The following is a 26,111-nucleotide window of genomic DNA, read 5'->3' as shown; positions in this document are numbered from 1 at the left end:
GACTTGTTCCAGTGTTAAAACCTGTCGACCTGTCGCCTACTGCCTGCCTACCTGGTGGCAATTTGTCGTCATCAGCTTTGTCGTCAGCCGGTGACTCACGTCTACCTATGGCTCACTTATCCCATGTATATAGCCTCATTTTCTTCATAGATCAATCTACACACGAGTCCTTCTTTTCTTACCCCATCTTTACGGTCGACAAAACCACCGTATTTCACAATGTGCATACTCAGCGGTCTATGTTTGAACTGTCTAAACAGTTAATCTTCTAATGTTTCAAGTTCAGGCTCTTGGTAGAGAGGTCTTCTAAGATCACAATAACTTAAGTTGTGCGAGGCCCTTAAAATAAAATTTCCGTCTCATACAATTTCAGAATTATCGCATATAGTCAAGGTTGAATCGCGAGCTGGGGTCATTACTGTCTAGAGCAGCGTTAGGTGTTATAGCATATGCATAACCCCGGGTTTCGTTTCACTACATCTTTTGGTATGCAGTATCTTGAGTCTTTAGCTTCTGAACTCCGTTATAATTATCTTTGCCCTTCTCGATGATTTTGTCTTGGCGATTGGCTAGCGGATCGCTCACCAAACGACGGAGGGTCCTCTCCACCCATGGTTCCCGGGATAGCTCAGAGGTAAAGTGATATGGAAAAGTCCACAATAGACACCCAAATCCAGACTTTCCTTTGTCACGTCTACATTCGGCACAGAAAAATTCAACCGTGCATATGAGATCATTATGAGACTCGTTTCACGCTTAGAGATCCTTCGATGACATTCTCCAAAGCAATGAACCCCCCCGCCTGAATCCTTTTCTGCCACTTAGTAGATTCATACCTTGCCGTGATGATTGTCATCCTTAACGTGGGTTCGTCAACTGCACTGAACGGTGTCGTCTGGCCGGACGTCAGTGGGGTTGCAGATCTAGAAGTCATTGGGGTCGTATGCGTCGAGTCTAACGAGGCAGGTGTAAAAGTCCAGCGCCCAAATGCCCAGTTAAGGATGTATCTCGAAAGAGCATCCGGAACAAGACTAACTTCAGACAGTGTTGCTTTATTCTCTGTTGAAGATCTAGGGGGTGAGGCGGTGTAAAGTATCCCTTTGATACGATAAATCTCATCTTTAGAGGATTCCTCAAGGAGCTTCTCCAGCTTCACCAAATCAACACCACTACTCTCCGTTGGCGATGATAGCGTTACTGATAGCACCTCAACCTCGCTATGGTGTCCATGTTCGTGTCCATGCACATGCCTCCGGTCTTCACCAATGTCCTTAGCCAGCTTCGCGTCCAGACCAAACACAATATCTTTGTCAACCCAGCCCTTATCACTCTTCGTCCGTGGCGTCGGCGGATCGACTTCTAGCGCTAAGATACGATCTTCACAATCTTCGAGCTTTCTTTCATCAACCAGCTCCCACTTATTCAATACAATGAGATCCGTATACCGTGCCTGCATCTTAGCTGTGTAACTCGTATCCTCGTAACCCTTCCAATTCTCCACATCGATGACCGACATCACACCATCAAGGACATATCCGCCTGTCTTCTGAGCAATACGATTCACCTCCATAGCCAGAGTTGCCGGGAAGGCAGAGCCAGATGTTTCGACGACGATGCGGTCAGGCGATACGTCATGGGCCAGAGCATCTAGGGCGTCGGAGAGTTGCCCGACGAGGTTGCAGCAGATGCAACCATTGAGAAGTTCTTGGACCCCGGAGATGGCGCTAGACGAGGCCAATTGCGAATCTACAGCTATATCTCCAAATTCATTCTTAAGGAGAGCAAGTTTGTAAGACTTAGGGAGCTGAGGGATTAGGTTGAGGATAAGTGCTGTGAAACTTTAGAATGACTCTGAAAATTTAAAAGGAGCGCAAATGGGGATTGTACTTGTTTTTCCAGAACCTAGGAAACCGGTTATAATGGTGATAGGAATTGGGCGGATAGAAGTAGGCATTTCAAGGCAAGATTGAAGTCAGTTCTAATAATGGTACAGGGTCGATTTGACTAAGTAGCATCTGTTTGTAATGAGGAAGGAGGATGTTACGGAAAAGAAAAATAAGTGGTGTTTCTTTTTCCTTCACAGGCGCATATACCAGAGCGGTTCTCGCCGAGAAATGCAAGCCAAAATTTCAATCGACGTGGGATCAGCTATCAGCCACAACGCCACAAACTCTTTTCTTGCATCGCTTATCGGGCATGGCGGGGCAGGAGGGGNAGTCCGGATCTGAGTATGATATCACGAAGCTCCTAAGAGTTAAACGAGTAGGTGCAATTAGCCGTTCTATAAATACGAGAGAAGAGGCTCTCTTGAAGAACAGCTTCAGTCTCTTCCGAAACCCACACCACTGTGACTGTGTTTGTAGCTACAAAATATTCACCTCTCGCGCGCAAGCATCTCGCTACTCTTCCATCCAGTCCAGACCTTCTTTTCAGCTTTCTTCTTCCATCTGCCAAGGGCGCCAATGATAATGTGGATCGGAATGATCGACTAACACGCCTCACTGCGCAATGCAGCTAACTTGGAAGTTGTGTATTTAAGAAACAGGGTAGCTACTCTCCTGACCCAATCCATCATTGTCCTGCCTCCTCTCTTCCTGAAGCTTCATCAACAAACAATTATCTAGCAATTTTTCAGCTGCATCACAACTACTCCAAGATTACTCGATCAACTAATCGTCATGGACTTTGTCAAGAAATTCGCCGGCGACATGCAACAGCGTAACGAGGGAAGTCAAAACCCCTCCAACGAGCACAAACCAGAGAGGGCTGGCGGGTTTCTCGGCGGTCTTGGCAACAAGCTCAATAGCGCAGCTGGGGGTGGTAAGGAGAGTGAGAAGAATGAGGATTATCTAGATAAGGGTGAGTTTCCCTCTCTCATCCTCCTGAAATTCCTTTCACCTAACGGAAAATCCAACAATGTATTAGTCAATGTGAACATGTAGAGTATACTAACATGCGGATAACTACAGGCATTGATCTAGTTCAGGAGAAGATTTTCGGCCAAGGCCCGCAGAATAACGAGTCGGCGGTAGAACAGGCAAAGGACGAGCAGATCTCGGATTTCATTCGCAGTCAGTACAAGAATGCAACCGGAAAGGATATCCCAATTAAGGACAAGGAGACTAGGTTTAGTTGAAGGGTGTTGAGTGGGCACCATCCGCAAGGCCTAACTTGTCATTAAACTGACTAATTTTCAATGGTATTTGTTTGGTAGAGCATAGTTGCGGAAGGCACAGACATTACGAGCTCATATCTGAGTTGTGGTAGTGGTGACCATGCAATATAAAATTTAAGCTAAAGGTGGCATCCTTTTCCACTTCTCTACTATTAAGTTTCCTTCTGCAGCTCTCCAACGGCTTTTGTTAATAAGTCCATCAACCTATCTTGAACTGTTTTCCCGCCACCTACATCGGCTACGTGTCGGCCTGCGCCCCATCCAAAGGGAAGCAACAGCCTCCGACGTCCTCTAGAGTCTACCAAAACCAATGCATCTAATGGACATTGACCTCCACCCAAAGGATGTAAAAGTCCCAGTCTAACAAAATGATTATATGAAGGCCCCACGGCCTGTACTAATGGTAGCGAAAAGGACGCAGAGGCGGAAGGACTATGCGAGGAAGGATTGCGACAGAGAACCAGGGCTTGAAGACTCGGAGAGATTGAGTATAGGTCTGGGAGAATGGAGCTAGGCAACAAATGTCAGAGGTTCTGTAACTTGGAAAAAAAGATGTTGTGTAGAACGTAAGGAGCTCTATTCCTACCACAACAAGTCGTAATGCAATTGATAATCTCCCTGTACGCACAAAACGAACATGCTGCTCCCCTCTCTGTAATTTCCAAAGTTGTTATGTGCCTGTAACCCAGTCTCTACCGGCTTCATTAAGGTTGGCGAACTGAGTATGCTAGCAATATCAACGGGCCAGGCTTCGGCGATAGGAATTATGTCCACGGCATCGAGTTCGTTATCTGTCTTTGTCCGTTTCAATGGCTCGCCGAAAGGGTCTGAGGGAGAGCCTCGATCATATTCCTCTAGCTCGGGGGTGCTTGCGGAGCGTTTTCGTGGGCGGGTAAAGGCAAGATCCATCGTCCAGGGCGCCTGGAGAGCGGGCTGGAGAATGGAGCTACCTACCATTGAGGAATAATATCGGAGTATAAGATAGAAGTCAGAGACTGCAGCAAAGTGGCTATGTACAGGTTAAACAGTGAGAGATTCATGCCGGGTTGTCATAACAACGAAATAAATAGTGAACGGGCCTTCGTTCCTCAGCCCTCTGAACACCCGATTTTTCCGCTAGACCTCATTAGGCAGACGCCAACGAAACATGTTCCCACATAACGGAAGCCTTCAGAAGAAACACTAGCCTTGTCAACGATGCTTCTTTGGCATTCCGCTTGCAGGCCAAGCTTCCCGTGTACAACTCTCCTGCGGCGATGAGTAGTCCTCGCAATCTCAGCAGCTTGCAGAAGAAGGTCTGGAATGGCTCTATACCACTAGAGATTAGACTGGCGAGCTCGGAGTGCAGGACGTTTGATCATTCAGATCCTTATCTGGTATTCCCATGAGTTCATTAGCGTTGCTAGGAATGCTATTTCGTTTGCAACCTCAGAATATCGACACTTATAATTGTGACAGATCCAATTTCCCCGCCTTTCTTACCTGCCTTTCCTTCTCCCCCGTCTACTCGCCTTCTTCTCATCATTCCTAATAGACCCAGATGTCTCCTTCTCCGAGGGTTGGCTCTCATACGAGGGCGTGCCTTTGAAATGGCATTATCCAGTAGGCCTCCTCTATGATCTGTACTCCGGCAGTGAGCCAACCTATCCAACTAGCCGTGACGGTCTCGGAACAAAAGAGCCAAGCGTGGGAAATGAAGAAACGAAGACTGAAGATGATATACTGCCTTGGAGATTAACGGTTCATTTCACCGAATGGCCAGTTGAACAACTCTTTAAGCTAGATGCTGAAGGCAGGGTTTTGCATGATTCGTTTATCAATAGCGTTAAAGAGGTATGGAGTGTGAAGCTGTCTCGAAATTCGGCCCACGCAAGGGGGTATCTGTAATGGAGATATCTAACGAATACAAGGCTGATTTTCTTCGTAACGGCACCGCCAAAGTCGTCATGTCCCTCAGCAAAGATGATTCAACACAGCTTTGGCAATCAGTCGAAAAGCACGACCTCCCAATGTTCAACGCCGTCAATCAGAAGCTACTAAACCCGCAGGGTTCAACTCTGCGGCACTTGCCAGTGAAGCTTTACCTCCCCCACGCCGCTCCCGGCACCACTGAAGAAAGACTCACGCCAGGGTCACTACGAGTCGTGCAAGCTCTAGTCACTCCTGCTCTCTCATCTCGTGAGTCCTCATTATTCGGCAGTTCGCGTTTTTAACACTTATAGGAATACTGCAGGACAACCACAAACACTCGGCACGGCTCTTAATTCTATCCTCCCCACTTTATTCCCAAGTAGACGCAGCCCCCTGCTTGCTCATGCTGTGCTTCATGGAGCTGTGGTACCTCTAAGCGCGAACTTTGAAGACCTTGTTAGAGCAGCAACTTATGCCGATGGTTGGTTGCATTTAGTTGTTGTGATGATGGGTTGATTGCGCGATGGGTGTTTCGGATTTTAATGCATCGATTAATTTTCATATATGTACTAGCAGTGGACTATTTTAAAAGTAGAGAAACGACCTTCTTAAAGCCAACCTCACAGTGTATAATTTTAGTAACACATATACATGACTCCACTCTAGAAATTACCTAATTCCAAAAGGAGCTCTTGCTGCACCCGGCCCAAAAAGACCAAAACCAACCAAAAGAACCCTGAAAAACACCCAGAGAATCCCCCTNAGATGCATNNATCGCAGGGGAGGCACACGTCGAACGACGGTGGCTCGCACTCGCGCGCGACCGCTAGAACTACGCCTAGCAATGGCCCTCCACAATAAAGACGGGCGAATACCACACTATAAAGCGGAAATACCTCTATTAAGAAGGCATCTAATAAAATATAAAGCCTATTAGACGTGTCTAGTATCTAGAATTATAGGGGAGTAACTGTTAGCTATAATAAACTAATGCAGCTAGTAGAATAGCTTCGCTAGTCTAGCGAACCTTAGGCGCCCCTCTAGTAAACCCTTAATTAAATCCTCTAACGGCTAAGTAAAATTAAAAATAAGTATAACTCCCTTTTACCGGTGAACCGTACCTAGGCTACTATAGCTATGCTTTTATAGCATAGAGAACCTACCTCCCTTAAGTTAATAATTGGGTATATAATTATAATATAACTAAATATAGAATAAGTAAAGGGGCTTAGGGGATAATTAGAAATAGAAGTCCTTATAGAGATATATAAAGAGGTCTATAATACTATTATAGTCTAATACCTTAAGAGCGGAGATATTAGAGTTACCTTAAAGGACTAATAGGTAAAGGAACGAGCTGTAAGGGTAGAGGATAGGCTAGGAGAATGTATTAGTATAAAAGTACTTTATAAGGATTACCTAGTTAAAGTCCTAGCGGTTTCTATAAGCCTTAGGGTAGAAAAGGGACGCTAGGTAGATAACACAGCAATTATATAGAAGATAGTAAGACAAATAGAACGCCTTATACTAGGACTTAAAATCACCTAAATTTAATAGCTTTAATAGGAAAATGCAAATTAAGTATATAATGAGAATAATAAGAGGATATAAGGGTTACTAAAGACTTGCTAGGGAGACGCCGGACGAATATATAGCTCCCTTATTATCAGTATATATATACTAGGAATGCAAAAACTCCTTATCTAAAAAGGAATAATTATAAATGGCTTTATATATAATATAAGGCTTTATAACTATAAACTACGCCTAGAATAATATTATTGCTATATATAATGGGGACATACCTAATCTATATGCGTAGTATAGGTGTGCTGTGGCTACTATATAGGCCCCTATAATATAAGATATTGCTTAAATTAAGACTAAATAAAATGCGTAAACTGCTACTAAAGTATATATAAGGCGTAGGAGAGAGAAGACTATATTAAATATAGGAGACGGAAGGTAAGGGCTTAATAGCTGCGGGAATAACTATATACTAGGTTATATAAATGGAAATAATAGGTAATAAGCTAGGGGGACGCAGGCGCCTTCCTAGCGTTTTTTACCTTTAATACTAGAGGGCTAGGCTAGCTATCCTAAGCCTTAACGGGCTAGAAGTGACGCTGTATAATATTACTAGACTAATTAGGGACATAAGGGTTATAGGGGATATAAGGGAGAGGATGCCCCGTAGGAAGACCCCTATAGACAGCGATAGTAGGCTTAAAACTAGGATAATTAAGAATTAGACTTAATGCGGTAAATATAATATTTATAGCCGACCTATAAAGGGCATATAGCCAACTAGTAAGAATAGGGGAAAAACCGGTAATAATAATAGATTTAAATATAGAAGCGCTAATAGGAATATAAGATACGGGAATAGAAAGCTCTATATAAAATAAGTAGTAACTAGGGTATAGATATAAGAGATAGAAGCTCTAAATATCCTAGAGAAAGTAGAAATAGAAGAAGTAAGGAACAAAGGAGAGTTAAAGGACCCTTGCTAGGGGTCCGCTACCTATCTATTATATAGTATAACTGCGGCAATATAAACTACCGCCTTATAAGGCCCTTACTAGATAGTTTAGACCTAGAGAAATATTATATCCTTACTATATAAGAACCGTATTATAATACCTTTATATAATTAATATACTGCCCCTAAGGATTCCAGCTCCTATATAAACTAAAAGCAGCTATATGCGTGTACTTTATAATTAATAAGGCTATTAGCCTGTTCTTATGGTTATAGTAGGTAGTTAACCTAGATATTATAGTTATAATAATCTAAATATATAGGGGACCGGTATAAATTATTAATGTGTATAACCCTAGGGTTAAAGGGGTCCTATAAATAGAGAATATTATATTGGTAATAAGCTTATTAGAAACCAAAGGTATAGAGTCTATCCTACTAGGAGATATAAACCTCTACTATCCGCGGTAGGGGGGTATTTATATTACTGTAGATTAATAGTTAGAGTGCCTACTAAGAGCTATAGATATTTGGGGCCTTAAGCTAGCTACCCCCCTAGGAGCAATTATATGGCAATAAGGCACCGCTAGAAGTATAATTAACCTTATATTTATGGATAAAGGCCTATACTAGAGACTTAAAAGGTGTAACCCTAAAGAAAAATGGGCACTTACCCTAGACTATATCCCTATCTAGATATAGCTAGACCTAGATACTAAAGCATAATTAAATAGAAAAAGATACGTAATAAGGAAGCTTAAGATAGACAGTTTCCTTAATATAGTTAAATAATAACTTTAAGACCTAGAAGAAATCTACCTAATACTAAACGAGCGAGGCTTATTAGCCACCCCTAAGGAAATTGACCGAAGACTAGAAAGGATTTAGGTAGCAATTAAAAATAGACTAAAAGAGCACTGCCTAATCTTAAAACTAGGCCCCTATGCGTAATATATATGGTCTATATAATGCGTAGTTCTAGTTACTAGCTAATAATAAGTAAAAAGGAAATATATAAGTAGCTATAACCCTAAAGATAAGAGACGATATAAAGATATAAGAAATTAGCTAAAGAATACCCTAAAAAAAGAAGTAAGGAATAACTGGAAATGGTTTATAAATAAGTATACTTCTAACCTAAGCCTCCCCTATAATAAGGGCCTTTAGGCTATAGTAAAATAGGTAAAGAAAAAGGTAGGGCGCTTAGTAGAAGATCTATACTTACTACCCCTATAAAGAGCAGGAGAATTATAGGCTATAAACAATAATAATAAGAAGGTAAAGATTTTTATAGAAAGGTTCTTTCCCTAACTAGCTTTAGTAGACCTTAGTAATATTATAGGCGAAATACCGGTAACTCGCCTGTGGGTTAACAGCGATATAATAATAGAGGAAATGGCTAGAACTATTAGCCGCCTTTTAAATAATATAGTACTAGGACTAGATAGGATTCTAAATAAGGCCCTAAAAACCTGTAGGCCACTTATAGCACCTTAGCTTATAAATGTAGCTAGAGTATACTTTACTATAGGCTACTACCCACGACTTAGAAGATCTATAATAATAGTTATCCTATAAAAAGAAGGTAAAGTAGATTACTTAATCCTAGGAAGCTACCGCCCTATTGCCTTAGAAAATACCCTTAGTAAGATTTTAGAAAGGGTAATAGCGGAATATATAGTAGATATAGTAGAGGAACATACCCTACTACTATAAAGCTAAATAGGGGTAAGAAAGAACCGCTTAATACTATTAGTACTTACGCTACTCGCTACTACTATTAAATCTATATAGGTGATATAAAAGGACTTTATAGTATTAATGCTTAGCCTAGATATTAGTGGTGCCTATAATAATATACCCTATAAGCGTCTCCTATATATTCTTAGGGCAAAGGGCTTCCTAGAATGGATTATATAATTTATTTAAGGGTTTATAGGCTAGAAAGAAATATTACTAGTCTTTAGCGGATACTAGAGCCCCCCTATTATAGTTGTAATAGGAATACTATAAGGATTACCCCTCTTGCCTATACTCTTCCTTTTCTTTATAAGTAACCTACTTAACTTCTTTAAGGAAGGGGCAACCTAAGGAATAGGCTTTATTAATAATATAAACTTAATTATATATGGGCTAATAGCCGTAGAGAATTATAGAATACTAGAGAAAGCCTATAATACTTATATAGAATGGGCAAAATATTATAGAGTCTAATTTTTACTAGAGAAATACTAGCTAATCTATTTTATAAGAAAATATAACTAATCTATAGATCTTTAGTATATAATTTATATTTAAGGCTTTAGGGGTTAACTAGTTTAGGGCCTAAGGGTATTAGGAGTATAGGTAAATAGTAAGCTCTAGTAGAGCGTATATATGGCGTAAGCGGCCTATAAAGGCTAAGTATAGTTTATTACTTTATTTAGGATTATTAATTTTATATAGGGTTTATGCTTTTAGAGGTTACGCCTACTATATATAGTAGTTGTCCGGCTAACCATAATATATAGATCTAGTATTTAGGCCATTAGAGAAACTAAAAAGGGCCCCCCTAAATTACTTCTTAAACCACTTTAAAAGGTCTAAATAGCCTATTTTTAGAGTATTATAGGCGGGTATAAGCGAACGGCTATAGCACTGCTTAAGAAGGAATCTAATATTCCCCCCCTATAGTTATATATTAAAGCCGCTGTAATATAAAGGACGTAAAATAAACGTAACTCTAATGTTATAAAGTATATTAAGATACGCCTAAGTAAACTATAGAGGGACTTTAGGGTGCCCTATAGGAGAATAAACTAATAACCCTAAAGTAGGGAAGAGATATTAGAGAAATAGGTAAAGAAAGTAAAAGAAGAATAGTGCTGCTTTAGGGCCTAGGCCTATATAGAGGAGGAAGGGAGACGTATAAGAGGTTAGTAAAGATAATAGTAAGATAGAGAAAGGAGCTAAAGTAGAATATGTAAGAACGCTAGGAAACTATCTACTGTAATATAATACTGGTTAGACTAACGCTAAAGAGGTAAATGGGAGTTAAAGGTATAGAGGCTAACTTAGGTAAGACAAACCTAAGCTATAATATAGTTAACGCTATAGGGGGTAAATACCTAAGGGCTCTGAGAAGGCCTAATAAAGGTAGAAAATATAATAGCAATACTTTTAAGAATAGGAATAATAGGACTAAAAGATTAGCTTTACTAGGTAGGTGTTCTAGTAGGTAGCCTAAGATGCGAATATAGCTAGCTAAGATAGATACCAAAATATATAATACTGCTATGCCCCCTATATACTAATTAAGAAATAATACTCTTAGTAGCTAGTATAGAGAACTATAATACACTGCTCTTAATATAAAAAGGCCTTAAGGCGGTTACCTAGTGGCTTATTAGTTAAAATATGCTAAATTAGTTTTGGGTTATAAGGGAAATGGTAATAGAAGGTAAGGGGGCGAGTAGTAGGTGCCCCCTAGTAACTCTATAGTAGTAGAGTAATAGTTTGTAATACTAGCGCGTTTATAGGCTTGTTACGGTAGCAGTGGTTCCTAAGGAGGTTAAATAGTAAGGTAGTAGAGCACTATAGGCGACTTGTAGGCGCTAAGTAGGCGAGTCCTAAAAGGCGGGGAGATGGATTACGGGGTTTTCTTATTTTTCTTAAATAGAGTTTTCTCCCTATATGTAAATAAGGAGTAGTCTGTGTGGGCCTAATAGGGATCCGAATCGGACGTTAAGCAATGAATTATTATTATTATTATTATTACATGACTCCACTGAAGAGAAGTGGCAAAGTGTCTAGAGTTGGGTGCCCGTCCTTAAATGACATTTATTCTTAGTCTAGAAAGAAATTCCAAAATTAAAAGGGGATGTATAGGAAGAGCTATTGGTTGCATGTGATTTCTACCCCTGCCACTCCTGTGCCTCTCATCTAAGCCCGCAGTTGATGCAGACAGAGAAGCTCAGGAGAGCGTAATGCTAGTGTGTACCCTGTCTTACACAAATTTAGGAATTCCAAGTCCGACTATTTTGCTGAGGCTCTGCATGGTATTACTTTGGGAAGAATCTCCAACGTTATTGAGGTGGCAGGAACTCTGAATGTGCTGAGAACAGCAGGAACAAAGTTTACCAGTACAGACTGGGGAATATGTGCGTCTTTGAGTGCTCCTAGCAAGCCCTGCAGCCCGAGCCCCCTCTACTGTGCTCCACCACAATCCTAGATTGTGCTGAGGGTTTGCGGAACGACAAAAATGGCCTTGGAGCGTGGTGTTCCAGACGATTCCAGCCTTTCTGTTCTCATGAGAACATCATAGAACGCCTCTTAATTAGCAGGCTAATAAAGTTCAAGACAAAAACAGCAGGGAAGGGTGCTCAATCCGGTCTGCCTTCAAAATGCGGTAGACGGGCGGGAACGAACGTGGACGTCGACGCCGGCTTGCTATCAAGTCCAGTCTGTCCGCTTCTCACTGACAATGGCCTCTTAGGTGTATGGGCGGCGCTTTCGAGCTCGGAGCCATCCACATCGAACGCCCCACTTTCTGGTGTGGTCTGAAGATCGAAGGTTGGGAAAGGAACCGTTTCGGTTGTGAATGAAGTTTCGGCATTAGGTTGCGAGAGTAAGGGAGATGCTGAAGGAAGGATGGAAATCATTTGTGAGGGTGGTATGGGGGAGGATGAGATGGGAGGTTCTGTTTTGCTCTCCGTGGTGGGGGACTGGTTGTGCTATTAATTTGCCAGAACTTGCTAGGTGAAGTCTTTGAGATCACTCACTATGGATTGTTCAACGCTCAGCCCATATTTCGCAGCTAGCTGGCGAGCTTCCCGGCGCTTCCTTTCCACTTCTGCTTCCTCCTCCTGTTGTACACGCTCCTCTTCGTGCTTTAGATCTGACAATGTAGGAACAGCCTCAATGACCGATTCCGAGCGCTTCACTTGCGAATTGCCTCCTGACTTTCTCCCAGACTCATGCGTGCTTCGTGAGGAGGCCGTCCTGGCCGACATTCGTGAGCCTGTTGACCTCTTTCCAGAACGTGTTTTCCCGCTATTGGTGTCATCAGCACCTAGTCCTGTTGTCCGTCGCTCCAGGACCGTTGCGAACTCATCATCCAACGGTACTGCATCATCTTCATCTTCACTAGGGAATATATCTCCTCGTGAACTTAGTGAATCTGTGGTGTGGCCCGACCCTGTTGTATGGCTTCTATTCCGTCTGTGGCCCTTCCTTCGCTCACCACGCATCTCATCTTCACCGCTGTCTTCGATCAATGGCTGCTCCTCTAACCCTGCTCTGCGTGATGCGCCAGGATGCTCCGTAAGGTCCGCTGCCGAAGGTTTGTACCTCAGTCCTTTTCCGCCAATCTTCCAAGGCAGCCGGCCTAGAAATCCGAAATAAGAGCTGCTCGGAATGATTGTTGGATCAGGTCCGCCATCGTGAGGCTGTACAGCGCTCTTTCTTCGACCGCTGGGGAATCTTCCATCCCGGCGTGTGCCATAGCTCATGGCTCGCTGACGGCTAGGCTGAGTCGCGCCTCCATAGCTCCTCGAGCCTGCGAGTAACCTGTCCAGTTCGTCGTTCCCCCATCCTAATAACCCATCGTTTTCATCATCTTCCCAATCGTCGTAAAAGTCGAAGCTTAATTCGGCCCTTCCCCGCGACCTACCACGATTGCGACGGAGGCGATCCTCGCGTGAAGGGAAGCATGGCGTAAAGCAGGACTGAAAGCAGTTCCCAATGGAGGAAACGCACGGATTGATATAGTCGTGTGCGAAGGTGAAGAGATTGGCTTGTGCCGATTCATTTGCGGATTCGATGTTGTGGACGACGTTCTGTAGAGTGCGGGTAAAACGAGGGTCGTTGCGACGGTACATTTTACCGACGCGCTGAGAGTAACGAATTCAGATAGATCAGATAGATAGAGGTGCAGCGGGTGCTGGCCGCTGTCCAAAAGGACATGGAGATTGCAATGTTGCGATGTTGCGATGTTACGATGGTGGGATGGCGGGATGGCGGGATGTTGCTCTGCGACCCTCGCATGCACTATAAGGTGCGAGTCAGGAGGGTTGACGTCTCAGCCTCGAGCATCTCATACCCTCCAGCAAGAGCTGGTCTAGAACTCGAGATTGAAGCAGCTACTCGCCCTACCAAACAATTGCTATGCATTGAAAAGTTCTATCGTCTGCCGCCGCTTGTGGCGGGCCTTGCCTTGTTGCTCCTTAATTTTGAATGTTGTCTTCCATCGCCACGGGCTTGCCAATATGCGATACATTCGTTTCCTCAAACCACCTCGAGTCGAAAGAAACATCCTGAAAACACTCATCACCATCACCTCCGATTTGGGAGAGACATTTCTTCCGGATGACGTAACTCTCGCTGCTACCCTTCGTTCAGACGATCCCGAAGGAGATATCTATCTGCGCAAAACCCTGAAATGGACAGGCGGCATGCGGTCCTTTCCTATTGTCTTTGACCTGGCATTTACCGACTTGGATTGGCCTGTACGAGTGCACGTGGGAACCAAAGGAAGCCCTAACTCAGATCATTTTGAGAAGCACCATAATGCAGAACCGCCAAGCATAATATCTGCTTGGAGTGGACTGGTAGATGTTCCCAGAGGCATAAATGAAGCCGAGAAAAAAGTAGAGAGGCGGTTCACGCTATTGAGTAATCGCACTCTCAGCATATGGGAGGAGACTGGTGAGAGTATAGCTTGCCATCTATGGTATTCGTTGTCCGCCTCTTGACGACTAGAAAACACAAACTGAATTTAATATTAGGGATGCTGGCATGGCTCTTTCAGCCTTTCTAGACCGCATGGTAGGTCTACAAGCAGAAGGCTTGCCACTGCTGGAGGAAGTTCTCAGCTCTGCCACATATAAAAGGCTCAAAGTCTTAGAGCTTGGAAGCGGATGTGGCATTGTTGGGATTGGGCTGGCACAGACGGTTCCAGACTGTGAAGTTATCCTGACTGATCTACCTGAAGCCGAAGAACTTGCTATGAAGAACATCAATGGTATGAACGCGGCAATATCATCCGACGTTTCATTTAACACTCTGGATTGGGAGAATCCTTTACCTTTACCTATTAGGGATAGACTATTCGATCTCATCCTTGTGGCCGATTGTACTTATAACCCAGATAGCAGTCCTGCTCTAGTTCGCACACTGGCCGTGCTGGTGAAGAGATCGTCCAAAGCTATTGTGGTGGTAGCTATGAAAGTGCGACACTCTAGCGAGGCTGTTTTCTTTGATTTGATGTCCGAGTCTGGGTTCATTATTGGGAGCCGGACTGTACTTCAAATCCCCGGCGATGACGAGACTACGCATGAAAAGATTGATGTATACGTTTTCCATGACAAGGCTCGCCCGCAAATTATCCAGATGCCGCCAGATGCTCCTAGCCCTCCGGCCATCTCGTCTTGACAAAGTTGAGAATATGTGGTTTGGTTAATTACGTAGCTTATAGCACGACTTTCGTGAGAAATGGAAAATCTGATCGCCGTTTAAGTGGCTTTACTGGCTTCTAGAAATACGGCTTATGCTTCCACAGAAATTATGTTCAGTGGGAAAAATCTTAAAATATACCTATCTATCATCCTAGGCTCATAAGGTACCCGAGAACTTCAGAAGTGAAAAATGGGCGTTGTTTGGATCGTCTGTCACGTCCACCCATGCCCTCGCTCGAAACCAAGTTGCCTTAGGATGAAGATTCTCACCAGCAAAACATGAGCAGCAGAAAATGGCCAAGTGTGATATTTTTCACTATTGCCTTTTAATAGCGTTTCCAGGACAATATGCATTGCAATCTCTTTCAATTTTTCAAGCGACAGCCCTAGAGAGCTACATCAAGCTGCATGCTAGCGCAGCTGTGCCACCTTAATATCGAGACCAGGCTAGCACACTCAGGATCCACCTTTCGTCGTCCTCTATCCTTCATGGATATTTTTGTGGGTCTGTAAGAATAATGGAGCATCTTCCTCTAAAGGGTGACAAAGCGCCTATCTCTGTGCCATACATTCCCGCCGATATATTCGATGGAGGTAACTTTCTCGAATACCCCCAGAGGTCAGGCTGGGACTTCTCACTATGGCAAGCCTTTGATACCTCTGGAACCTCGCTGGATCTTGAGAGCTGGCTGGCTTTCAATGGTAGAACGGTGGATGAACTACCCGCGTTTTTACAGACGTGGCTCTTCTTTGGCTTGATGGCTTCCGTTATCGAGTATGCGGTTCCTCTAGAGGACTTTGTGCGCAAGGATTTAGATGGCCGAAACTACATTACCACGGCTGAACTTACAAGGTACCTCGAAGACTGGGAGCTCCGAGTTCACCATAGCACATCACCTTACTCACCTGTGCTAGAAAACACAGGCATGTTAGCCATGATAGCGGAAAACATAGCCCACGCTCAAGCCATCAACGAAAATATTTTCCGCATCATCGTTTATAGGAAGTGCTTGTCTCCATATCTAGAGCAACTGGAAGGTGTCCATTTCTGCGTAGCGCTGTTGATCAGAGCCTTGTCTGTCGCCTCAGAGCAGGCTCTTGGGCGACATCCTAACGTCTTCCGGATGGGTCAGACACGGATCCCTTTACTGGAGCGGCGAATGCGAGGCGCTGGTTGGTGTCCCTACATTGTTTCCCGGCTCTCCACGGATTTCCCGAATGATATGCAGGCGTATATTTCAGGCCTTGGGACGGTTAGAGTGAAACAGGACCATGGCCGTTGCACTTATCAGTATTGCGTAGCAAATCAGGTTGGCGAATTACATCAAGAACGACATCTACAGGATGACTGCGACTGCGAACTCATCAGTCCTCCAACCAGAGAAATCATAGAAGTGCTTCGTAAGGGCAACATCCCTCTCCTTAGATTACCCAGTGACAATACGGCATCCGAAACCCTCACCCTCCAGGTACATGAGGGTGATAGGGCAACACCATATATTGCACTTAGTCACGTTTCTATTGATGGCCTCGGAAATTCTTCAACCAATTCTATTCGTAGGTGCCAGCTCATGGAAATTGCCAGAGGTATACAAAGCATCGCCAACAGCGAACAGCAACGGCCGATGTCCTTCTGGCTCGATACACTTTGCATACCCGCAGACCCCAAACACCAGTCCCTCCGCAACCTCTCCATCCAACGGATGCACCAAATATATAAATCCTCTCACGGCGTCCTAATCCTAGACCCTGATCTCAAACTACTCACCGCTTATGCTAGCTACGCCGAAATCATTACAAGAATCTGTATTAGTGGATGGAACACGCGGCTATGGACATACGAAGAAAGTGCTCTTCCTCCCCGTCTCTATATCCTAGGCAATGATACTACTTTTCTCATCGAAACCCTTCAGCAGCGCCTCCTCGAAGGCGAATTCCAAGACCCAATCTCACACTCCCTAAATATGTTTGCCGCGGCTTCATTCCGCATCTTAATTGTTCGCAAAACATCCGAAACTCTACACAACGACTCCGACAGAGATGTACAGGACATGCTCTGCGCAATCTCCAAACGCACCACCAGTTGCCCTGGAGATGAAACAATTTGCATTGCCTCATTCCTCGACCTCGATGTCTCCCCCTTACTCCAATCGCCGCCAGAGGACAGGATGAAAGTCCTGCTCTCCCTCCTCCCTGCCATTCCAGCTAATCTCCTATTTAGCGCTGGCCCGCGACTGGCGGAACAGGGCTATCGTTGGGCGCCTGCGAGTCTCCTTCAACCCCATGGGATGGCTGGTCAGCCGGTTCCAGAACGTGTTCCAGCATCAGCGTCTATGAATGCTGAAGGGATGGAAATGATCATTAGGCCTCTAAACTACTTGCATCCTAGCGGAAAGGGCCTTATGGCATATTTGCCGGCTGTCGCTGTGGCGAGGATTGATTTCTCAAAAGATCGATTCTTGATCGATTTGTCCGACGGAGAGGTCCTTCGGGTGGGATTTTTCTTGCAGAATAGGGACAGGGCGGAAGGCAAGCAAAAGATTTTGGGGCTGGGTAAACGGAATTTCGTCATACTTCTCGCAATGTTCTTNCATGACGAGTGCCGCGGGTTTAACCTGGAGCAGAAAGGCATTTTAGCTGAAGTAGTGGGGAAGGCGAGAGACCCGGCTGTAAAAAGTAAGAGGCTTAGTTTCAAGCAAGTACCGATGATTGAGTACAGGGAGCCGATGTTTGTAGAAAGGACCAGTAGGACTGGTGATTTTGGTGGTATCGCAGAGAATAAATGCTGGCTTAAGGGCGAATATGTGGAGCCCAAGTGGTGGCTTATTGATTGAGTGGGAAAGGCCTTTGGTGGGTGGGTGAAAAGGTCGTTTATGATGCGTCAAGAAACATAGTAGGTAATATAGGAACGCTATGGCATGGCGGAGGCCATGAGGCGACATCTCGAACCAGCGTTTATTTCCTCTTCGGTACTAAAAATTGGCCCCTTTAGTTATTAACGATAGTAGCTACTTATCGCGGCGTATCGCAGGATTTGAACCGTATCTCTCATTAACACAATACAATCAATATATATATATATATTTTTTGTGAAATAAAAAAACCCACACAGTATACTGCAGAAATGATCTAAACTAAGACTCAATGTCCCGGAAACATATCCTGCTGCATACAAAACTCTAATAAGCAGGAAGAAGGTGCAGTAGCTTGTAATACAAAGTGCGCGGTGGCCTAATGACAATATTCTTAAACATATCGTTCAATGAACTAGAGAGTGCTGCTGTCTGCTATCTTTCGTGAGGGTTTAATTTGTAAAGGTGCCAAAGGGCTCTTCACAAGTTGTCGATCTTTCGAGCAACGTCGTAGGGGTTCTTTCGCACTTCACCCCTGTAGTATTGATGGACTGAGCGGAATTTGTTTGTTGAATTTCGTAAACAGGGTCTTCGCGCTGTGATGTAGATATTACCAGCTTCGATTGATTGTTGTTAAGTTCTATATATTTACACATATTCTGGATAAAGACTGCACCATATTTCATACCAATCACAGCAAGTCCGTCGTCCATGCACCCATCGAGCTCTCCGAGAAACTTGGTAGTACAGCCAATGCCGATGACACGGATGTGGGCAGCCTGCGTGGAGGCGTATTTCCTGGAGCATATTTGAGCAATCCGGTGTAGACAGTCATAGACGTTGCTATCGACTAGAGCCTCTAAATAGACCAAAGAAATGCGTATCGCACGGCCGATTGAACCTTATAAGCCGCCTTGGTAGTCTGTTACTTTATGAGAAGGGAAAAAGGAGGGCTGAGTACATTATCTACGTTCTACCATTCACAGTAAGTGGATTGAGCGAACGCCCTACGTGCCAGAGCCCTTTGTAGATATAGAAAGACTTAAAGTTGGCGTATCAACTTCAATAAATGGAGCACTTCTTATAACAACGAACTAGAATTATATTAGTTATTAGCAGTCTCCTTAATATATTAATCAATTGACGAGGCGACAACCTATGGAAGCCGGAGATGACTATTTGTTGCTGCATGTTTAACAACTGACATAGCTGCATTGGATCTGTACGAAAACCTGTCAGACAAACAAAAAATTGGCTATTGCGGTGAGATCTGAAGACGTTATTTGGCGTATGTATACCGTGCCGTTGTCGCAAATACACTCATCTCCGGTAAGTGCCGACCATCTCAACGAGTAGGGCTACCTCAACGCCAGATTTGCCAAGACCGTGATTTTAAAGCCGTAGAGCTCTATCCAAAAGTCGAATATTTAGAACCTTGTGGTGTAGTACTAGTTTCTTAATGGGAGGAGTCTATATACAGTAGATTAAGGCTCTGGCCGCCTTGTGGTCTTCTGAAGAAGTTCGGATCACGGTTGGGTGAAGCGATTGGAACAAATGACGAAACCACTTAAGCGAAAAAGGACTAGCGCAAACACGTCCTGAACGCGACTCGACTTCTCCTTCCCGCCGTCAATTTCAACTCACTCCCACTCGCTCTTTCCCGTCATCATTCACAACCCTCCCCATTGTTGATTTATATTGTATAGAATGCCTTCCACTGTACTTGGAAAGAGGACTAGAGGTTCTACAGACTCTCCCGGTAGGCGCATTCGGACTCCTGAGCTTGGTAAACAAACTAACCAAGCGCATGCAGATGCTTCTTCCGCAGTCGCTACATGTGCGAAACGTCGAGGGCAATTCGTGATTCTAGATGATAGCGAGAATGAGAACCCATTCGTTACACCGAGTCACAAGAAGTCGATTCATCATGTTGACGAGATGGAATTGGACGAGCTGGCTGAGGATGTCAAGCCACCCAATAAACGAGGAAGGAAAGCTAGCACTACACGAGCGAAACATGGAACTTCACAAATCCGTGTTGCTCTTTCTCCGGCAAAGATCAATGCCCACTTCAAAGCCACGAAACCGGCCCCTAAAGTTAACGATAAACCATCTCAAATCTCAACTCCTCAGACACCACGACACTATGATGCGTTATCTAAGAAAATCGCAGTAACGCCCAGACATCGTGTAATCGTTGCTGGAAGACCGTTAACGCCTCGCACTCCACGTACACCCACAACACCTCGGAACGCCGCGCCTACCGTATACAATGAGGCCCGTCAGCTGTTCGCGAGAGGATCTGCACCGCTAGCACTGTTTGGTCGCGAAAATGAGCGTAAAGAGCTGGACAGCTTTGTCTCAGAACGTATAAAAACGAGCCGATCTGGATGTATTTATATTTCTGGTCCTCCAGGGACTGGAAAGAGCGCATTTGTAAATGAGATCTGCAGGAAATTTGACTCGGAGACCTCTGTTAAAACAGCATACATCAATTGTATGAGTGCGAAAAACGCGAGCGATTTGTATAGAAAGCTTCTTGAAGAGTTTGTGGACATCACTGAGATTGCTGAGGGAGACGAAGTGGATGCTTTGAAGGAGCTGTTCATGCTGCAAGACTTCTCTTACGTTGTCACGCTCGATGAGATCGATTGTCTTCTAGATCTCGATCTTGAACTGCTTTATAATCTTTTCCAATGGTCTCTTCAACGCTCCTCTAGCCTCGTGCTCGTTGGAATTGCCAACGCTCTCGACTTCACGGATCGCTTTCTTCCCCGCCTGAAGGCTCGAGGTCTCAAGCCTCACCTTTTGCCGTTTCTTCCCTACACCGCGCCTCAAATCGCCTCCGTCATTACTTCGAAGCTCAATTCTTTGGTTCCGCCCAGCACTTCTGGCCCTAGAGACTACATACCATTTATACACCCAACCGCGGTCCAGTTTCTCTCCAAGAAAGTCGCCGCGCAATCCGGCGATCTCCGCAAAGCATTCGACATCTGCAGGCGAGCTATCGATCTCATTGAAGCCGACACTCGGGACCAGCACGCGAAGAAAGCTAGCGAAATTACGCCATCACCAACGCCATCTCCTTCCAAAACACCTCTTGTGGAGAACATGAACCTCTCCTCCCCACCCGTCGCCCGCAATCCCGCCAAGCCAACCTGCTACGATACCCTCAACGCATCACTTGCCCAAATCACCGTTGAAAATGCGCCCCGTGCCACCATCGCCCACATGGCTCGCATTACCGCAGCCGTCTTCAGCAACGGCACCGTGCAGCGTCTCCAAAACCTCAACCTCCAACAGAAAGCAGTGCTATGCGCTCTCGCAGCCCTCGAGACGAAGAAGCGGAACGTGCCCGTCGAAAACGTCCTCGCCACCCCGTCGAAAACCCATAGCACAGCTCCAACCATCAAGGCGGTCTTCGAAGCCTACACCAACCTATGCAAGCGCGAGAATGTCCTGCACCCGCTCACCAACACTGAGTTTCGAGATATTGTCGGCAGCTTGGAGACGCTTTCGCTCATCTCGGCTGTTGAGGGTAAGACGGGATCGCTGGTCGTGACGGCTGCGACGCCGAGCAAGAGGGGTAGGGGAGGATTTGGTGCCGGAGTTGTGGAGGAGCGCAGGATTGCTAGTGCGGTGGGGTGTAAGGAGCTGTCTGCGGCGCTGGTAGGGCCTGGCTGTTCAATTTTAAAGGAGATTTTGGAAGGAGAGGAGACAGTTTAGAGTTGCTTTTATATTGCATTGTATTGTATTGGATGATGTTTGAGTGCTGTTAGCATTTTGATGTTTTGGATTCTGGATGTGTCTGATTACGGTATGAAGCCTTCGGGTTATGTGGCCTGGTGCCGGGAGAGTTGGATGTAAGAAATAGATCATAGTCTCCGATGAAGACTCAACGAAGTGTCAAGATTAATCTTAATTACCGAATACACAGCTTTAAAAGCAAGATGTGAATTTGCCTACCTACACCATAAGCTATGCAGACCCCACATGAAATCACTCCTCCAGCACTCCATAACAAATGCATAATATTCAAATTTAGAATCAAAATCAAAGTCAAATCAAGAATGCAGGGTTCAAAAACAAATGATTCGACTTCCTCTCTACGCGCGTCAAATGCCGATAGTAAAATCACAGGTTCTAAATGCCATCGCCCGCGCGAGCAGGCTGGTCTAGCTTATATGTGCAGGTAAAGCAGAAGTGATCGAAATACGGAAGGATCAAAAAAGTCCACCGTCGCCGGTATATATTCTACTCAGCCTTCGGCCGCACTGTCTTCCCATTCATGCCGATGTGCTTCAACGACGGCTTTTGAATGTATATTCTCCGCTCGATGAATTTAAGGACCTCATCGATAAGACTGAAGTATTGTTAGCATCTCTACAGTAGCAAGATGTGGAGTTGTTCCTTTCTTTACTCACATGATCGGCGCGCTAACTAACAGAACCGCCTTCCATTCGCTCCAATCTAGCGGCGCGACGCTGAACAAGCCTTGAAGGAACGGCAGATAAAGCAGAGCGAAGTGCAGCGCCATGCTTAGCATGATCGCGTAGACGAGCATCATATTTTCCCACAGCGGCAGCGTTAGTAGGGACTCCGAAGACGACAAAGCGTTCATGGCGTTCAGCATTTCAATGACGACAAGGATGGAGAGGGAAACGGTAGAGGCGGACCTGGCCGAGCTGTCTGCGAACATCTGGCAGCCTATTTCAGGGAACTGAGATGAGCAGCGGTGGAAATGTGTCTGGCAGATGTCACCGTTAGTAAATCCAAACCCAAAGGAAGAGCGTTCGTGAGCTGTGACAGAAATAAGATGGAAGCCTAATAACTTACGAGCTGCCAGAATGAAATCTGCGGTCCTGCAGGATTAAACATGAACCACCAAGCATACCCAAACACCGTCGCCACACCGACATAAGTTCCAATGACCATGTATCTAAAGAACAGCCATCCACCAACAAGCGCCTCGTCCCGTTTCCGGGGCTGCCGCTTCATAACATCGTGGTCGGGTGGATTGAACGACAGTGCCGTCGCCGGTAGGCCGTCCGTAACTAAGTTGACCCACAATAGCTGTACCGGAATCAATGCCTCGGGCATACCCGCCGCCGCTGTTAAGAAAATCGATACAACCTCGCCGATGTTAGACGAGATCAGGTAGCGGATAAACTGCTGAGTGTTGTTGTAAATAGACCTTCCCTCCTCAACTGCACTCTCAATCGTGGCGAAGTTGTCATCAGCTAACACCATATCAGCTGCCAGCTTCGCAACATCGGTTCCAGAGCCCATAGCAACGCCGATGTCTGCCTTTTTCAAAGCAGGCGCATCGTTGACGCCGTCACCCGTCATAGCGACGACCTCGCCAGCTTGCTGGAGGAGATCCACGAGCTTCGACTTGTGCGCCGGCTCTGTACGCGAGAAGAGCGAGGCACGTTTCGCAACATCCAGCTTCTCAGACTCGCTTAGATCGTCGAACTGGCGGCCTGTGTAGCTCTTGCCCGTCAGATCCTCGTCTGCACCGAAGACGCCGATTTGACGGCAAATGGTCTCAGCGGTGTTCCGATTGTCACCAGTAATGATAACAACACGGATGCCAGCAGAGCGACATTTACTTATTGAGTGAGCAACTTCAGGACGAGGAGGATCCAACATGCCAACAAGGCCAATCAGAGTCATGTTCTGTTCCAATTTGGTGTATTCTGTTGTTGTCTTGGCGGTCTTAAGCAACGGATTCGCACCAACATTTTCCACTGATGCCAAAGCAATGACGCGGAGGCCACGGTTGCCGTAATTAACCACTTCTTTGGAGATCAGGTTTGACAGCTTCCCGCTAAGAGCGACTTTTTTCCCTTGACTTCCAATTAACACGTGGGAGCATCTGTCGAGAATTGATTCAGGGGCTCCCTTAACCAGTAGTCTCTGGGTGTTTTGGCCATCAACCAAAACTGACATACTTTTCCTGTCTCTTGAAAACTCGTATGTCGCTAATATCCGGGCCTGATCTTCATAGTATTTGCTGGAGTAGTGTAGACGTTCCGTAGTAGGCATACCGCTCCTCGAAGAGTTGAACGTAGCATTAGGAGTGCCAATCTTTTCAACAAGCACGCGTAGCGCTCCCTCCGTTGGCTCTCCAACAATGCTGTAGGTGCCATTTTTTGAGTCTAGAGCTAGCTTAGCCTCGTTGCATAGCGCAGCTACTTCGCTCATTTGCCGGATAGTCGCAGATGATGCCGCAGGGTTTTCCAACCTTTGACCTCTGAAAGAGATGGCCCCTTCAGGCGCGAAGCTAGTACCTCCTACATCAATTTCTTCAAGACCGGTGCTATCCTCGCTAATGAAGACAATTTTATTAACGCTCATCTTGTTAGTTGTTAAAGTTCCGGTCTTGTCGGAGCAGATAACACTGCAGCTACCAAGGGTTTCAACAGATGGCAAGTTTCGGACAACTGCGTTTTTGGCTGCCATCTTCCGTGTACCCAGTGCTAAGCATGTCGTAATCACAACTGCGAGACCTTCCGGAATAGCTGCGACGCCTAGAGAGACAGCGATCTGTCCCGGTTAGCAACGAATCACCGTGATAGGTCAGCCTTGCTTACCTTTAGATAGTAGATTGCGCCTTTAGTCCAGCCTCCATGAGAAGGGTCATTGAAGTTCCTGATATTGATGAGCCAAACCAAGATGCAAATCGCCGTGATGACCTTCGCCAACATGTCACCAAAATCATTAAGCTTCTCTTTTAATGGCGTGGGCTGAGAAATTTGCGCTGTTATACTCTCGTGGATATCTCCAATGGCAGTCGAGGCTCCAGTGAGAACAACTAGTGCAGTAGCATGCCCAGTTACCACCGTTGTTCCAGAGAATAGCATGTTGATCTGATCCTGTTTGACGGCTTCCGCATCTTTGATTGGCCTTGGGTTTTTTCCAACACTCTGGCTTTCTCCCGTGAGGATTGACTGGTCAACACTGAAATTATTGCTCTGAATAGCGAGTAACCTGCAGTCCGCCGGTATCCTGTCGCCCACCGCAACCGATATGATATCCCCAGGCACTAGCTCATCGGCTTTTATGCGCTTGATAGTTCCATTGCGTATAACTTTCGCCTCATTGGCAGAGTATTCCTGGAGGGCTGCAATGGCTTTCTCGGCGCTGGTTTCTTGTGACACGCCGACGACAGCATTTAATATTAAGATAGTAAGAATCTATATCGCATAAATCGTGTGAGCTAGAGTCTAGTCCCGAGGTCCCGTTGGGGATACGTACTACCGCGGGATCTACAAACGCAGTCCAACCCTCCCCATCCTCGAAGAGCGCCAGCACAAAAGAGACGGCGGCTGATCCGAGTAGTATTATGACTAGCTGGTCCTTGAATTGCTCAAGAATGAGTTCCCATACGGGCGTTGGCGGGTCCTCCGGCAATGCTGCGGCGTTATGTTAGCCCGAGCGCAAACCATTGATGTCACTCGCGGTTGATACCATTTCGTCCATACTTTTGTCTCGAGCCTAGTACTCGCTCGTCTGATAGCCCACTGCACTCAGATACTTGGAAATGGGCCAGAACATCTTTCGTAGATTGTATGTACGCATTCTCCATCTTGTTCAACAAAGACTGTCGTTTCCAAGTGGCAAGGTGCAACGTGATTCCTATAACGATCCGTCGCTTACCGTTTGCAAAAAAAAAAGGTAGAAGCAGAGAGAGAAGGAAGATGCCAAATGGTGGGCAAGAGAAGAGAATCAAAAAATAGTATCTAAAGATCAAAAGACGGACTGGGTCGGTACAGAGTAGAAACAAAGGCCGCCGCGCGTAGTTATCTCCAGTGTAGCGGTTCAAACCGATAGGTGTTCTTTTCTAAGAAGCGAAGGGCTAGGAGGCTCTTTGGTATAGTTTGCCTTGTCATCGGGATTAAGCTTAACCGAGAGATCTAGTCCAATACTGGCACCCAGGAACAACACGTGCAGCAAATCAAAGCAGTAGGCCAGGAGGCCCGGTTTTACCCGTGGAAGTAATTCATTTAGGCCACGAGGCAGTGCTTCAGGGTATGCCTCGAGGCCCGTCACAAATATACAAGCAGAATTACCATGTTCCATCATTTGAACAAAAGTTTGATCTGTTCATCTGCAACAAGACCGCTGTAAATCACTAGGGTAATCACGGGTCACTCATCCCTAGCACCCACATTTCCCATCCTAATCCAATGCGCCAAATTCGCTGCCCAACCCCTTCGCTATGCAAATCGCGTCAATGGCGAATCCAATCCAAG

The 26,111-nt window shown here is 45.3% G+C and overlaps 9 protein-coding genes across 9 annotated transcripts; 5 read left to right on the top strand and 4 right to left on the bottom strand.

Moving 5' to 3' along the window:
- Positions 1–309: 309 nt before the first annotated feature.
- K441DRAFT_695932 (cobW-domain-containing protein) lies at positions 310–2,126 on the bottom strand. The gene is made up of 2 exons (XM_067652848.1): positions 1,888–2,126; positions 310–1,830 (listed from the first exon to the last, which is right to left on the bottom strand). Exons 1-2 carry the CDS (start codon positions 1,952–1,954, stop codon positions 737–739), a joined length of 1,161 nt encoding a protein of 386 aa, XP_067504941.1. The 5' UTR covers positions 1,955–2,126; the 3' UTR covers positions 310–736.
- Positions 2,127–2,678: 552 nt separating this feature from the next.
- K441DRAFT_676901 (uncharacterized protein) lies at positions 2,679–3,136 on the top strand (the record flags this gene model as incomplete). The annotated part of the gene is made up of 2 exons (XM_067651005.1): positions 2,679–2,859; positions 2,970–3,136. 2 exons carry the CDS (start codon positions 2,679–2,681, stop codon positions 3,134–3,136), a joined length of 348 nt encoding a protein of 115 aa, XP_067504940.1.
- A 191-nt stretch (positions 3,137–3,327) lies between these two features.
- Positions 3,328–4,084, bottom strand: K441DRAFT_556645 (uncharacterized protein; the record flags this gene model as incomplete). Its single annotated transcript, XM_067643337.1, has 2 exons — positions 3,328–3,685; positions 3,762–4,084. 2 exons carry the CDS (start codon positions 4,082–4,084, stop codon positions 3,328–3,330), a joined length of 681 nt encoding a protein of 226 aa, XP_067504939.1.
- Positions 4,085–4,431: 347 nt separating this feature from the next.
- Positions 4,432–5,750, top strand: K441DRAFT_609913 (autophagy protein-like protein 5; the record flags this gene model as incomplete). Its single annotated transcript, XM_067645523.1, has 4 exons — positions 4,432–4,551; positions 4,634–5,008; positions 5,086–5,353; positions 5,409–5,750. 4 exons carry the CDS (start codon positions 4,432–4,434, stop codon positions 5,600–5,602), a joined length of 957 nt encoding a protein of 318 aa, XP_067504938.1. The 3' UTR covers positions 5,603–5,750.
- A 6,179-nt stretch (positions 5,751–11,929) lies between these two features.
- Positions 11,930–13,426, bottom strand: K441DRAFT_609910 (uncharacterized protein; the record flags this gene model as incomplete). Its single annotated transcript, XM_067645522.1, has 2 exons — positions 11,930–12,186; positions 12,325–13,426. 2 exons carry the CDS (start codon positions 13,424–13,426, stop codon positions 11,930–11,932), a joined length of 1,359 nt encoding a protein of 452 aa, XP_067504937.1.
- A 270-nt stretch (positions 13,427–13,696) lies between these two features.
- On the top strand, positions 13,697–15,091 carry K441DRAFT_695928 (uncharacterized protein). Its single transcript, XM_067652847.1, has 2 exons — positions 13,697–14,277; positions 14,333–15,091. Exons 1-2 carry the CDS (start codon positions 13,814–13,816, stop codon positions 14,976–14,978), a joined length of 1,110 nt encoding a protein of 369 aa, XP_067504936.1. The 5' UTR covers positions 13,697–13,813; the 3' UTR covers positions 14,979–15,091.
- Positions 15,092–15,451: 360 nt separating this feature from the next.
- K441DRAFT_695927 (uncharacterized protein) lies at positions 15,452–18,057 on the top strand. The gene has a single exon (XM_067652846.1). It carries the CDS (start codon positions 15,520–15,522, stop codon positions 17,833–17,835), a length of 2,316 nt encoding a protein of 771 aa, XP_067504935.1. The 5' UTR covers positions 15,452–15,519; the 3' UTR covers positions 17,836–18,057.
- Positions 18,058–19,560: 1,503 nt separating this feature from the next.
- Positions 19,561–21,579, top strand: K441DRAFT_609904 (cell division control protein Cdc6; the record flags this gene model as incomplete). The annotated part of the gene is made up of 2 exons (XM_067645521.1): positions 19,561–19,612; positions 19,667–21,579. The coding sequence occupies 2 exons, from the start codon at positions 19,561–19,563 to the stop codon at positions 21,577–21,579; spliced, it is 1,965 nt and encodes a 654-aa protein (XP_067504934.1).
- A 528-nt stretch (positions 21,580–22,107) lies between these two features.
- On the bottom strand, positions 22,108–25,444 carry K441DRAFT_557131 (calcium ATPase; the record flags this gene model as incomplete). The annotated part of the gene is made up of 6 exons (XM_067643363.1): positions 22,108–22,216; positions 22,278–22,600; positions 22,690–24,402; positions 24,450–25,052; positions 25,114–25,271; positions 25,327–25,444. The coding sequence occupies 6 exons, from the start codon at positions 25,442–25,444 to the stop codon at positions 22,108–22,110; spliced, it is 3,024 nt and encodes a 1,007-aa protein (XP_067504933.1).
- Positions 25,445–26,111: the final 667 nt, after the last annotated feature.

This window comes from Cenococcum geophilum (assembly GCF_001692895.1).
Source record: "Cenococcum geophilum 1.58 unplaced genomic scaffold K441scaffold_17, whole genome shotgun sequence".
Classification (NCBI taxonomy): domain Eukaryota; kingdom Fungi; phylum Ascomycota; class Dothideomycetes; order Gloniales; family Gloniaceae; genus Cenococcum; species Cenococcum geophilum.
This window is presented reverse-complemented; position numbering and strand designations above follow the sequence as displayed.

Excerpts from the sequence above, each read along its gene's own strand:
- K441DRAFT_695928 (XM_067652847.1), top strand. The coding sequence starts at position 13,814 with ATGCGATACATTCGTTTCCTCAAACCACCTCGAGTCGAAAGAAACATC. Across the intron at positions 14,278-14,332 it reads AGTATAGCTTGCCATCTATG|GGATGCTGGCATGGCTCTTT; the intron begins GTATTCGTTGTC and ends ATTTAATATTAG.
- K441DRAFT_695932 (XM_067652848.1), bottom strand. The coding sequence starts at position 1,954 with ATGCCTACTTCTATCCGCCCAATTCCTATCACCATTATAACCGGTTTC. Across the intron at positions 1,831-1,887 it reads CCTAGGTTCTGGAAAAACAA|CACTTATCCTCAACCTAATC; the intron begins GTACAATCCCCA and ends AAAGTTTCACAG.